Consider the following 14,995-nt stretch of genomic DNA (forward strand, 5'->3'; position numbering starts at 1 on the left):
TTTCTTACGAGTGTATGTGAAAACGATTAAAAAAAGCAATAAAGAGTAATAATTTACAGTATATACAAATATTTCCTATGAAAATTCAGCTATCAAAAATGTTGAAAGATAAACGCTGATCAAATTAAACACAGTAGTAGTTATATAAAAAAACATAAATAAATTAGACGCAGCTTGCTGTTTTTACAACGAAAACTATAAAATTGTAAAAATTCTTGGCAGAGTTGGTTCAAACGACATAAAACAATTTTGGCTGAGATTAAGAATGTTCATCTTGTATAACAACTGCCCAGAAAAGCTTTAGTGAAACTGTTAAAGTTTTCTTCTGATAATAATGTTTACAGGTCTGTTACTGAAGGGACAATATAAGGTTTCTTTGCCACGCTTGTAGGTCGACCAGGAACGTAAGTTTTTGAGTTGTGATCACTTTTATTCGATTGTTCTTTGCCGACTTCTTGGTTTAATCTGTCCACAAGTCTTTGAATCTCCCTCATGTTATGTATGGGTGCCGTTTTTGCTGCCTGCTGAGCATCCTTCAGTGCCAACGCAGGCTTTTGCATCTCTCTTAACACTCTAGCTCTAGCATACAAAGCCTCATACCAGTTTCGTTTCAACTGAAGACATCTAGTCGCTGTAAACTCAGCTGTGGAAACATTATATCAGTTTATTAACATATCATTTACAATACATTACTAATGATTATTTTCGAAAAAACATAGGATTAATAAGATATAGTTATTTAGCTCCTTAGACAAAGTTTTTTTTTGTTTAGTTTGACATATTATTTATTCTTAATCTTGAATATAAATTTGAAAATATATTATAAGTAAAAGCTACAAATCAAAAATTGCTTGCAAACTAGTAGCATAAGTCTCAATTGAATTAGAATAGTTTTTAAAACGTATTTTTTCTCTAAACACTGAAAATCAAATCGTTTAAAAACAAAGTTTTGCAGATCAAAAGCAGTATGTATTTATACTTTTACAAAAAAAAAGAGCGGAGTTTACTTTTGTAGCCTACTTTTGTTAAAAAATATCAGGTTTAAGTTGTCATAAGAAAAATATCTAAACTATTTATCTATCCACCTTCATTAAATAAACTCTAAAAAGTCAATTAAAATAAATTTAGCATACTGAAAGAAGTAAGAGCTTTTAATACAGTTCTAAAAATTAGCAAATTAACTAATATTAAAATTTACACAAATTTTTAATCAAAGTATACATCAAAAAGTCAAGTTTTTGTTACTTATAAACAACATGAAAATTTAACAAAACTTATTTACTTAATGACCGAAAATAATGCTCACCTTTAGGATCACTAAAAGAATTATTAACTAATTTTTTTACTAATAGTGCAAAGTAACTCTATGAGTTGATAAGTTCATTTAATTATTTAATTAGTTTATTCGAAGTATAAAAGATTATCTTATTTTTCTCAACGTACATAAGTTGCTTATATATCCATAGTGATGAACGATAAATATGTTTTAATCAATACACGAAGCAAAAATTATAAGCTTATTTATAGTATTTTACAGTAACACTAATTTGTGGTTGTAAACTAATTTATAAAAAATAATATTTTTGTGAACAAATTATACTGACTGTTATATCAACTAGTCATAAATTTGTTACAAACGTATTGAAAAATAAACTATCAGTAGTTAGAACTAGTATCGATCGATGACTTTGTATTTTTAAACAGTTTTTTTAACAAAGTACAAACCTTCTTTTAGTAAGGAATGTTTCCGTTGGCATCTAGATAGCCCTAGCAACAACTGAGCAACTGTTTCGTTGTATTGGCTTGCTACTTGGTGTCCTTGAACTACTTGGTCGTGAGTTGCAGGTTCTCCTACTTGCTTCAGTGTTGACTCATACTTGTTGTTCGAGAGTTTAAACTTCGATGATTTATAAAGTTCAACAGCCTCACTTAGTTGTTTCTCTGTTCGTTGAAAATTAGTTATTTTGGTTAAATTATGTATGTTATTATTACGAAAACTGTTGTGGTTATGCTATGTATATAAAAGTTTATCAAAACTGAATCTCTGATAATAAGACAAAAAAAAAAAAGTTTTGCGTTTAATAATTTTGTAAAGTTTGTATGCTTACCTAAAAGCAAAGATAGAATTTCTAATTTATTTTTCGCCATAGCCCATGATGTTGGTCTAATAATAGCACCTTCCTTTAATAATGACGTAACAACATCAATGTGATTTTTTCCAATTGCTCTATCAAGAGATGTCATTCCATTGATGTCTTGGTTGTTGACGTCAGCATTTCGTGATAAAAGCATGTTGACTATCTAAAAGTATATTTTAAACTTAAAGGTGCATATTTTTTTTTAGTTTTGTATGTACTAGATTTGTTTTCTTTAGACTTTAAGTACATACTTTTATCAATATTTTATTTAGTATTTATAGAGTCTAAAGTGTTAAAACAGATATAGTTTGTTATTACTTTTATTAATTTCAGTTTTGTATAGATTTAGAAAGAAAAAAAAACGTTTTTCTTATAAAAAAAAATTCCTTTAAAAATTTCATATATTTTGACCGTAATAAAGTTTTTTAAACTTGTAGGTCCCCTCTGAAAGCAGCCATTTCTAATGAAGTTCGTCCATTAACATTATTAATTTGGTCAACTTCAGCTCCGTGGTCCAGTAAGGAACGAACACACTGTTCATGCCCTTGTAATGCTGACCAGTTCAGAGCGGAAAGACCTTCTGCATCCACAGCTGACATGTTTGCACCTCTTGTTATAAGCATTTCTACCACATCTTGGTGACCTTGTCTGGCAGCAAGAATCAAAGGTGTCATCTTGCTCGGATCACGGTCCTCAATCAAGTTTGAGTCGCAGTTAAACAATAGCTCTACGATAGCGTAATGACCCTAGTTGAAAAAAGAGTAAGGTGATGTTTACATTTGTATTTAAAGTAATGAATAATTATTTTTTTTGAAATTATTAGTTAAGAACTAGTTGAACTATTTTAACTTCGGATTAAAATTTAGCTTTAAATTTCAATCTATTAAGTACACTAACATTTTCAACAGCTTTGAACAACGGAGTGGATCCACTTCTGTTTTTTTGTCGTACCGAAGCAACGTAGTTTTTAATAAGAACTTCACAGCACTCGTAATTACCCGTGCCACTAGCAGCAGTTAAAGGGGTTTCTCCGTTTATCGGGTCAATCTGATCCACTTCACAGCTGAGCACTTCCGAAGTCATAATTAAATTTACAAGTTGCAGGCAGCCAGTCATGCAAGTAGCAACGAGTGCCCGCTGGGTGGCGGTATTGCGCTGCACTTCGTTGGTATACAATGAACAGTGCAGGAGAATGTGAGCTATTTCTATCTTGTTATGGCTTATTGAATGAAGTAATGCAGTAAACCCTCTAGTATCCATTTTGTTGACCTGAAATGAATTTTATGTTAATATGTGTTTTTTTTTTACTTTCTAGATCGTTTTTTCGATAGTACTTAAATGGTGTGTTGCTTTTATTTGAAATCTTATTTTCAACTTACAAACACAAAATAAATCCAATAAAGTTTATATTTAGTTGATATTATCTTCTAAAGTCTACATTTTATAAAAATTATATTATAATAATTGTACTTCAGCACACAAATCAGCTCGTATTAAAATATGCTCAAAATTTAACTTTGCGTTTTGATCAATTAATAAAGTCTAAACCATAAACTCTTTATTAGACAGATTGTATGGGTTTTCTCACAGTATGAAAAATACTTTATATAAACGTCATATTTCAATAGACTTTTTAAATGAAACACTAGCCTATAATCGAAAACTACTTATAAATCTATTTCAATTTTTTTTATTACTTTATATAAACACTATAAATAGATAAAAGTTTCTTATATTCTTACAGACAGCCTAAGTAAAGTGGTATCTGAATTTTGGACATAAAATAAAAACAAAGCAAAATCACATGTTAGGTAGTTCAAAAGAATAATCTTTTGTGTAACCGAAAAATTAGTAAAAAAAGTTATTAGTTTTTTTACAGGTAGTTTATGTGAACTTAACACACATCCGGCTTATGTTGCAATATCAACTCCACAAGATTTTTGTTTCCATTTATGCTAGCAAAAAACAACGGAGAAAGTCCAGCTGTGTTACATTTGTTTAGATCTGCGTTGAAAATCAACATAAGTTTTGCAAGCTCTATGTTTCCTGTAGAAAAAAAAGTAAATTAAGATATTGAAAAACAAAAAGTTGCATAAAATTTTCATTAAAATATAATCATGTAAACTACAACTTTTATTAGCTACATTAATACTTAAAAAGCTCAAAGTAATTATACCGACATATAGTCACATGATACTATGCAAGATAACTGCTGTTGAAATTTCAAAAATTTTACTGTTCTTACATTTTTCAGGTACAGTATGTTCAAAAAACGTTCGATGACAAACAAAGTTTCAAATTGTACTTGATTTACTTAAATTTTATTTCAAAGAAAGTTTTTACAGAACAAACTATTTATTTTTTACAAAAGCGATTTTTAAAACTATATATTATTGTACTTGAAAGTTGTATGTATTTTAAAATTATTTAAAAACAAACCAGTGTGACAAGCAATTGACAACGGCGTCGCCTTATTAAAGACTGTCGTGGTTTTATTTACTTCTGCACCGCATCTCAGCAAAAACTTGTTAATTTTTATGCTGGGGTAAAAAAGGTTTCTTGCCGACAGCAAAGCCTCAGTGACGTTTGCGCAAGATTCAGTCATGAATCTCACGTTGTGCTCGCTTGAACTCACGCCAGACTGCTTAGCTACCTGCCTGAACATGTCAGCTTTCAGTACATGATGCGCCAGTTCAAGAGTTTTCTTTTTGTCCAACCGACCCGCATGTGAACGGTTTAAGTGCGCTGCAAGCAGCATGTGGCCCCTTTGCTCGTCAACAATGTATTTGTTAGTTGTCATGACAATAAGCTGGCCGTGTTCGGACACTACAAGCTGTCCCGACAGCCACTCTTTGACGGAATGGTGGAAAAACGTCCTTCCTTTATTAGGTGCAGTTTGGACGACTGTATTAGACAAAAGACCTTCTATTCTTTCTTTATAATCAATCCACGAAATTTGGTCTTCTTGGTCTCTTCCGGTGTTTATTGTCTATGTGTTTGAAATAAAGTTTTACGCATTTAACACTTTTATTTAAAAAAAAATACAATTTTTTATTAGTTTTATATTAAAAAAGTTTTTTTTATAATTTGTTTCTATCCAATTTTTTGTTATTCTAAAATACTTCGTACTGAAAAATAAGTTTGGTACAATTTCTGAAAAAAGTTCAACTACTCACTTCAAATAGCTGTTCATCGGTCAATGGGTACAGTGCTGCCATGCAAACGCTTATAATATCATACACAGATTCTTCATAGTCTCGCATGGTGACAAAGCGGCGGTTGAATATCAAAGAATAAACCTCGTGAAGATCAACGGGTATCGAGACCGTAAAGTTGCAAGATTTTGGTGAAATAGATGACGACACCATTTCATCTGTTACCATCCGCAGATAAAGCATGCAGCCTCCGCAAAGCTTGCACAGATGAGTGATCAACTTGTTTTCTACGTCATTACCTTTCACTGACAGTTTTTTTGATATTAACAACTTTAAAAAATAAAAACACTTTTTTGTAGTACATTTTATTACATCAATTGCTGTATAGTATGCAACATTAGACTCAGGCACCAAACCCCGAGCCGATTAAACAGAATAAACATTAAATAAGCTAAATTTTTTCTAATCAAAAATAACAGTTTTTTATATCTCTATTTTACTCGGATAAATATAACAGTTTACTCACCGTTTTTAATCATACTTTGTAGCTCATGTGAATTTAATATGCGAAATTTTAGATAAGACACCATATCAGATCTAATAAATTCTTCTTCAGTAGCTGAACCATTGGTCAATGATGACGCTTGATTAATGTTGGAAATTGGGTTTGGTGTTACGGTACTTTCCACAGCTGTTTCAAGATTAAAAAGTTACAGACATTGGACTAAAATTTTAACATAAAGTTAGATTATTTCGTTTAGTCTTATGCACCATTTTAAACATTATGTATTATATATATATATTTGTAAATAAGATCTTAGATTTTTTATAAGAAGTTTAGAATTTATTTTTAACTAAAAAAAGCTGTAAACTGTCTTTTAATTAAATTCTAACTGAGTATTTTATTTGTAACACTGAAAACCTTTTTGTGACAAATCGATACTAATCTTGACAATATTTTTCATAGTGTTTACTCTTTCTTCTTCTCTGGCTCTAATCGTAACAATTATTTTGATAAAACTCGGTAGCTTTTCGATGTGCTGCTTAATAAACGAAAATATAGAGTAACCATGATCTGGTTTGTGCAAAAGTGACTCATCTAAAGCATCTATTGCTATTATAAGTGGAGTCATCGGAAGCTTATGTTCTAGTAGATCAAATTATTAATATTAGTTTTTGCAAAATTGAAATTTATTTTGAAATAATAACAATAACTGTGTGTTTATTAATATTATTTTTTTAATAAATTTTTTTTGTCAAAATAATTTAGTCATATAAATTGAACTTTGTATCTAAAATTTAGTTCGATTTTACCATATTCATTTTTTAGAAAGTTCTTACATATTTAAACTATGCTAGACTCACATGACTATATTTTAATTTTACAGTCCAGTAATAAATGTATGTTTTAAAACTTATACCATGATAAATAAGTCACTAGCATTAAAATGTTTTATAAGTTTCAAATATCTTTAGTATTTTAAATGTGTTAAATTATCTAAAAAACACTACTTAAAATAAACCAACAACAATTTTTTTAAATTTATCTAGCAGTTTTCATACTCATTGTACCTTCATAAAGTTTAGTAAGTGGTTCAACAATTCCTTTCATCCAGGCATTTGATGGATTAATTATGCAGTTCCGAATTCCTATGTAACCTAGCAACTTTTCTGATGACATAATAATTTGTCTAAATGACGTCAGTTGCGGCACACGTGTAAGTTGTGATGCAATGGAAGCAATAAACTCAGGAACGTAACATGTCTTGTTAACATGAGAATCACAGAAATGATAGGCCACTAACTATGATAAATATAAAACGACAGTTATTAAAGGTCTAACGACTATCATTTCAAAACAAGTTTCTAACGTACTTTAAACAGCCTTTTTCAAATGTTTTAAGTATACTATTCGTATAATAATATAAAAAGCAAAAAATATCAGCTTTTTGTGTTTTTTACTTTTAAAAATTAAAAAAATAAACATATAAGCGAAATCACCTGTGACCCTAATTTTTTGCAGTAAGAATCTTCACCAGATGACTTTTGGCTTCCACTTCTGCTTGATACCTGACTCCCGTTCCCATTAGCAACAGGACTAACAGTTCTACTCGAATGAGAGCTACCAGGTAGCCTTACATGTGAGGGAATAATTCCCCTCCCAGACATAATGTTGTTTAACTCTCCTGCAATCTTAGTTTTATTAGAACGATCTCCATGGTAACTATAAGACACTAGATGACGGATGAGAGCTGTTTTTCCATGACCGGTTTTTCCTAAAACTACAGCTACTTTACAATCCTTTGGTTGTGCAGTGAAGCTGTTTTGTATTTTTTTAAAGAGCCACTCACGCCCTATAAACCTTTTTTCAGATGTAACTGCGAGCGGAAGGTCAAATTCAAGCTGGTTGGATAGCAGAGATTGAGCTAACTGATCTGAAAAATTATCAACTTTTATTTTTCTTTATTTGTTGACTTTGACACTTGTACAACACTATAAAGCTGTTATTTAATGCATTTTGTGAAAAAGTCGACAAACATTTTAATTACTTTTTTTAATACTGCTGTTATTTTTATGCTTTTATATAAGCTAAAATATTTTTTAAGATAATTGTTTTTACAAACTATGACTGGTGTACTTCCTCCGTTCACCAGGGTTTGATCTTGTTGAACACCGAGTTACTCCACTTCTTCTATCAATTGTGGACTGATTGTCACCGTTGATTGATGGGGATGCACTTCTGTTCACGTTTAAGTTTTTTTTTATCTATTTGTTGGTATTAGGTTATTTTAATATACATCTACCGTAAATCAAATCTATTTAACTATAAAACTAATTTACAAAATTAAATATAAAGTTGTTTATACCAACTTTTTCCAACAACAAGTTTCGAGAAAAAGATTAACAAAATACTTTTGAATTGCGATGAACAATAAAAGCGTTTGTATATAGACAAGTTTGAAGAATTTTAAGTATTTAACTCCCAATATAAAAAAGACATATCGAAGTTTTCTGTGGAAGATAAACATTTATAGAAAAGCAAAAAAAATCAAAGTTTATGTTATTAAATTCTTCCTATTTTACAGCACTCTTATTTTTAAGAAGTTTTCTGTATGTTTTCAAAAAAAAGATAATTTAAAAGTAGTCAATTTTTCATCAACTAGCTACTTAAACTGGTTTTTAAATTATTCCGTACTTAGTTTATCACAGTTTGTTTTCAGTATTTCAAAATTGTATAATAAAAAAACGAAACTAAAAAGAAGTAAAGGCTTTATAATAGTTATGTTAAGCATTTTAAAAACAATCTTGTATAACAAAACATTTGAAAAATGTTTATATGCACTAAACAAGATTTTTTCTGACTATATCAAAATAGACACTATTAAAATTTGTTTTAAAATCACTAAAAAATTTAATAAAAGAAATATAAATGAATTTAATTTTTTTAAACGTTGTATAAAAAGTATTTAAAGTAAAACATGAATATTAAAAATATTTAATTGAAATCAATAGATGTATAAATATATAAAGTTTTATTCAATTTAGTCATAACTAAGTTTCTTTATACTTCAAAATATTCAAAAATGTTGTGTATGTGTTTTGTAATGCAACACAAAAGCTCTTACCTAAGTTCTTATTCTAGTTAAATCAATAAATCGATTAAAGACCTCAAAGCTTGTTTTATTACTTTTTAACAATCAAGGTGTTTTAGTTTTATTTTAGAATTATACATTAGTTAAAAACTTTAAACTTAAAGTTTAAAGTTTCGTTTCGATTTTTAAAAACAAAAATAATAACATATTTCATTATCTTGTGAGCTTTTCTCTGACAAGTTCTTATTTAAACTTCATATACAAAACTTGTACAAAAATCAAGCACGTTTAAATCCAAAAGCTTACTTTCCCATGTTTTCTTGGCAAACTTTCATTTAAGTTTTTTACATTGCTTAGGCGTGTTAGAAATTTGCTTGAGCTTATCTATCTTTTATAAAAACTTTGACTTGGAGCTTCTTGTCACATAAAACATATATTTATTAACTTGTACTAAACGATTTTATTTAAGTATGTGCCAAAAACTTAAGGATATTATAATAAGGTAACTAAGCTTTAGTTTGTAAACTAGTATTTGCACACAAAAATTCTAAAGAAACTAGTTAACTCTATACTCTAAACTTTTACTTGATATTTAACTAATACTTTGTAATTAAAAGCGAGTATTACTAATATTGAATTAATAACTTTAATTATTTTTTTACAAAGTATGAAACAAGTAGTTTATAACTAGTGACTTAGTTTCAAAAACTTGACTAGCAAAATTTCAACAACTAATTCACTCTTGAATTTTCGTAATCAACTATGTATTTCTAAACCAACCTGGCTTCCGGCATATTCATGTATCCTCCGTACTGGTTCCACATCTCGTACCCTGACACCGGGTTTCCATCACCAGCAACTTTGACAACTGGAATTTGCTGGTTGTTTAGATGGTCGACGTAGGATGGAGGCTCCTCCGTAGACCTGGTTGTTTTTTAACAGTTTGTTGTAATGAAAATTAAAGATTACAAAAGTCATCGAAACTGAGTTGTACAAAAAATATATAATCCGTAGAATTTAAATCAAAAAACATTAAGCTTAATGTCTGTGAAGAATAAAAGTGAAAAAATAACATATCTGCCGCAAAAATCTCTGTAATTAAAATAGACACTTTTATAAAATCAATACCATCTGCTGCCTCGGTAGGCGCTGTTCATTAAATTTAGTTAATTTAATTTGAAAAAAATCGTACCTTGATGTTCAGCATTGCTTTAAATAAAGTAAATAATCGGGGAGTGTAAAATTTTAAATAAGTATAGTTTTCTAAAATTTAATAAACTTTAAATTAGTACTTGTTTAGATCTAAAATTACCTATATAAATTTATATAACAACAAAAGTAACAAAAAACTAACTAAGTATCAGTTTAAAAGTAAATTTTTAAACGTAACTAACACTAAACTTATATAACAAATAGAAATAATAATTCTTAAATTACTTTTTTTGAAGTAAATCGACGTAAAATAACTTTAAAAGACTACTTGAATATATAAAACCTTGAAGTGTTGTACTTCGTTTCTTCACCGTTTTCGCTTGCATTTTTGTATCCAGGTTGCTGACCATTAATAGTAGCCAATGAAGAGTCAGAGTTAACTCTTCCACGTGCGCCAATAGATTGGTTTTGATGCACTAAAATGATTAAACTACTTGTTATATATGGTTTTGATACAAATTAGACTAAATGAAATAAAATTTAAACTGATTCAACTAGGTATTTAAAATAATTTGAATTAAATAACATGATTGTTAAAACAAAAGTTGCTTTATAAGAATTTGAAGCAAAAATTTTTAAAACAAAATAAGTTGGAAATTTAACAAAGTTTTAAGCTTTTTTCAATAACTGGTTTTATTTATATGCTGATATTAACGTTAATAATTGTATAAATTGTTGCTACGATTTAAAAACAATTAAGAATAACAAAACTACAAACTGATGCTTGGTGGAGGCATAAGCTGGGAATCATTTTGAGAATGATAGATAGTGTTCAGAGATGGAGTCACAGATTGAGTAGAACTTTGACGTTGATAAAAGGGAACGTTTGATTGATTCTGTTGATTTAGTTATGACTTTAAACTAACTATTTGAATAAACTTTGTTTTTTGCAATGAAACGTCGTAACGTGAATAAATTCAAAACAAATTTTATAAAGTTTACTATTTAAGAATTGATAACTCTTAAAACATCTGCTTTCACTGAAATAAATATTTAAATAGTAATAAAAAGTAAACTAACTTGGAGCTAAATAAGTAACCAAAAATATTTAAAACCAACTCAACGCTTAAAAAAAGAAAAAATATAGATTTATTCAAAGAATATTAGCTTCTAAATTTTTTGAAGCAATTAGCGGTTTATGTTTACACACCATAAAATTTAAAATTTGAAAATTATGTCTTTATTGATTTAATATAAATAAGCATAATTATTTCTTAAATATGGAAAAACAAAAATCGGAATAAATTAAAAAGAGACTGATAGAAATTTAATCTATATTTATCGAAATCCCATAATGTTTCATGGCAAAACGGAATGTCTGTGGGTTTTCAAAGTTTATTCAACAATAATGTGATAATGAAAGCTAAATAGAATTTACGGAATTTAGACGCTCACTTCGCCTAAGGGGCCGATATTAAATTAAGGCGGTATTTAAAATCAAATATAAATTAGTTTGTGTTAAACTTTAGAATGAATTTGATTTAAGCCACTACGTGCCAGGAGCTCTTAATCTTTTTTTAGAATTTCCTAAATATTTTCTATTTCATAAAAGTTTGTTATTCAAAGTTTTTACGATATATTCTATTTTAGTCAAATGAACAGTGTGAACATTGTGTTTGAGAAGGTTGAATACTATTAAGTATACTTAAATATTGTGGTAATTATTATGAGTAAACATAGATATTTCATTTTATTCAGCTTTTTTAAGTTTGTCTATAAACTTTCTATTGATAAACTTACACGTTACTCAAATAAATGATAGTTTATTAGAATTGAATAGACCGTATTTTTTAGTTTTTTAAAAGCATATAAGTTATAATTTGTAACAGAACTATTCATTAAAAAACTACAGCAAAACAAAACACTAACCAACTTTTAAAACTTTTAGATTAATAAATAAACTTTCAGTTGTTTAATAGATATAGACCAAATATTTAAACTTTATAAACTTTAAAGCTTTTTTACATATTTCTTTAGTACGGTTCTAAAAATAAATCTAAGAGTATTCTTTTGACAATGTTAGATATCACGTACTTTTATGTTGAGAAAGTTATACTTTTCAAGTCTAGTTCTTTTTTTTTTGTAAAAATTAAATAACTAACAGGTACAGAGCACGGAAAATTTCCTGAGAAAGACTTTGCACAAAGATCCGGAAGTTTTTTCTGGTGGTTCAGGTTTTTGTCAATCGTTTCAACGCCGTTTAAATAATGTGGAGTTATGTATTTCTGTGTCTGGTGATATCTTCTACTATGTTGTTGGTAGTGCTGAGGCCGTTGTAATGACGTCATCATCTCGTAATGATTACCATACCGACGAGGATCTTGGTTCCACATGGGGCCACGAGACTGCTCTAACAAATTGCTTCTCATATGACCTCTGTTATAAGTTATCCAACAAAGTTAAATTAGGCGTAAGGACTTCTTGTATACCAAATCAAGAAAAAACGTAACGAAAATAAAGATTTACAGAAGTAAAGACTTTTGGCTTCAATAAAATTATTAGTACTGTAAAACAACTGACCCATTTAAGTTTCCTAGTATGACGTCACTATTACTCCTTGTGTGGTTGTGGAAGTTCATGACCTGCTGGTGATATTCAACTTGTGTCCTGCTATCAAGTGATCCCGTTTTTCCTCTTCTCATCTGATCTGTTCTTACTAAGTGTGCAGGAAACGCGCTTGGCGGAGCTCTAAACTCAGCGTCAATCGAACCAACGCTACTTCCTTTTGATAATTATTTAAAGTTTATAGATATAAGTATTGAAGGTAATATTTTATAATTTGTAAAAATTTTTGTAATTTTATAATTTATATAATTTGCTAACGACTATACATTGTAAAAAACTAATTGTTTATCCTTAGTTTTTTCAGGTAGTATATTTTTTTTCAGGTTAGTATTTTAAGTCGTTTAATTTTTAAAACAAAGAATGTATAGTACTATAAAAACTTATTTTATAGTTCGCACTTTTGTAAACAGTAATTGTTTCAGTACTTTCTATACAGCTTTTTAGAGCTAAAAGTTAAATGATATGTTATAAAATAAAATTATGAATAAGGGTTAACTATATCGTTTTTTTTTATGCATTTTTATAATTATTTTATCTATTAATCTGTTGTTAGTATCAGTACAACCTGTAATTCTAAATGTAAGGTTTTTGACTTTCTCTTACTCAGTTTTTTTTTAATATAAAAGTTTTATTAACTTAAGCAAATAAAGTACTAGCAAATACTAATCACAAATTCTTGCTTATTGTTACTTTGTTTGAGTAACTAATAAGTTAACCATAGATTTTAGAGTTTGCTAAAATTACCAATGAGTTATTGATAATAAAGATATTTTTATTATGACACAATATCTTGGTATCTAAAAAAACTCGTGTTCACCGTGAAATTATTTTTTAAAGCTAACCTATTCCTTTATCACTTAGGGTAGAAGAAGGACTAATTGTAGTGGCTATTTTCTGTTGCAAGTTTTGTTGCGTATTCAGAACTGGTTTGTTGTTCATTTGAGAACTTTTGACTGTTGCTAGTAGAATGTAATGATTTTAGTTTTAATTCAAAAAAATTATTAGTATCACTTTTTTTAAAATTATATTTAAAAGTCAAAAAACTTTTTTTCTAATTTTATGTACAACATATTACAACTAAGTTAAAATTACTTTGTGGTTGCAATCCTCCTTGGTTGAGCAGTGGATGGTTGTGCGATTTAGTTTTGACATGAGTCACTCTGTTCATTTCGTAGAGTAAACCCAACTTATTTAAAAGTTCAGGATTTTGTTCATCGTCAAGATTCCCATCTCCTCTCATTATTTGTTCTTTATTTGATGACATTTTGTTTTTACTTATAATTTTTAAATGTAGTTTATCTTCTTTTTTCTAACTGATATTTTATAGTATGCTTATATACTCTAAAAATATTAATTAATATTTAAGGTTGAAGTAATTAAAAACAATTTTTATTTGAACCTAAAAACATTTGTATATTTCAATAAAACTTTAAAAACAGTTGTTGTACCTTTTTTAATTACATCTAGACTTTTTATTATAGAAGTAAAAATATTCTAATAATTTAAAATATATTTATGTAAAATTTTGAAGTAATTGTTTTTATAATCAACTTGCCTATTTCCTTAATCGTAAATATTAGCAAAATATTTTAGAATTAAGATAGTTTAATATTAATAACTTATGTTTTAAAAGTAAAAGTATAAATATAATGTGACATTACTATTATATAAAGCATTTATACTTTTATTATATAATATGCTTTAAGTCCTAAAACTAACAATAGAAGTCTTCTTATATAAATATATAGAGAAAATTACCGAGAGTTTTATTTTTACCCTTCTGTTTTGTTTTATATATATATGATTTATTCGACTCATCTATTTCACTTACTATTTTTAATATTTAAATCATAGCTGAAAAACTATAAAGAGCGTAACATTGTTTTGGATTTAGAACCTATTTTGATAACACCTCGATACTTTTGTTAGATACTTTTATTATAAGACTTGCTTTGTATACTATTCCTTTTGCAATTCAGTTATTTTATCCTAAAATCCTCTTTTTAAATTTTAACTGTTTTCATGAAAGTAAATATTAAGATTATTCAGACTCTCATGTCTAAAAAAGAGTTAGAAAATAAAAACGAGTTGTTGGCTGAAAATTTATCCACTGATCAATTTTTGTATAAACACTGGTAAATGTAAAACAGCAGATGGTGTTTTAGCAATGACTTACCGCAAAAGTATCAAACAGAAACATTATAAAAAGAAAATGTGCAAGTACAGAAGTTTAGTCTAAATAATTAATAATTTATTTCGCCGCATAACATGCCGTTGCCGATCAAGAACATCCGAAAAGTGTCTTTTCTATTATTACCATTCAGTCATCTGG

General features: G+C 28.2%; 1 protein-coding gene across 1 annotated transcript; it reads right to left on the reverse strand.

Moving 5' to 3' along the window:
* Positions 1-6: 6 nt before the first annotated feature.
* Positions 7-13,999, reverse strand: LOC145847697 (protein TANC2-like). Its single transcript, XM_082953682.1, has 20 exons — positions 13,756-13,999; positions 13,506-13,622; positions 12,619-12,820; positions 12,201-12,474; positions 10,817-10,934; positions 10,382-10,514; positions 9,667-9,810; positions 7,918-8,033; positions 7,295-7,728; positions 6,866-7,097; positions 6,216-6,440; positions 5,820-5,984; positions 5,315-5,598; positions 4,578-5,127; positions 4,042-4,184; positions 3,036-3,407; positions 2,570-2,884; positions 2,109-2,301; positions 1,726-1,941; positions 7-643 (listed from the first exon to the last, which is right to left on the reverse strand). Exons 1-20 carry the CDS (start codon positions 13,925-13,927, stop codon positions 339-341), a joined length of 4,710 nt encoding a protein of 1,569 aa, XP_082809808.1. The 5' UTR covers positions 13,928-13,999; the 3' UTR covers positions 7-338.
* Positions 14,000-14,995: the final 996 nt, after the last annotated feature.

This window comes from Thalia democratica, unplaced genomic scaffold (assembly GCF_965202585.1).
Source record: "Thalia democratica unplaced genomic scaffold, ktThaDemo2.hap1.1 HAP1_SCAFFOLD_1055, whole genome shotgun sequence".
Lineage (NCBI taxonomy): Eukaryota > Metazoa > Chordata > Thaliacea > Salpida > Salpidae > Thalia > Thalia democratica.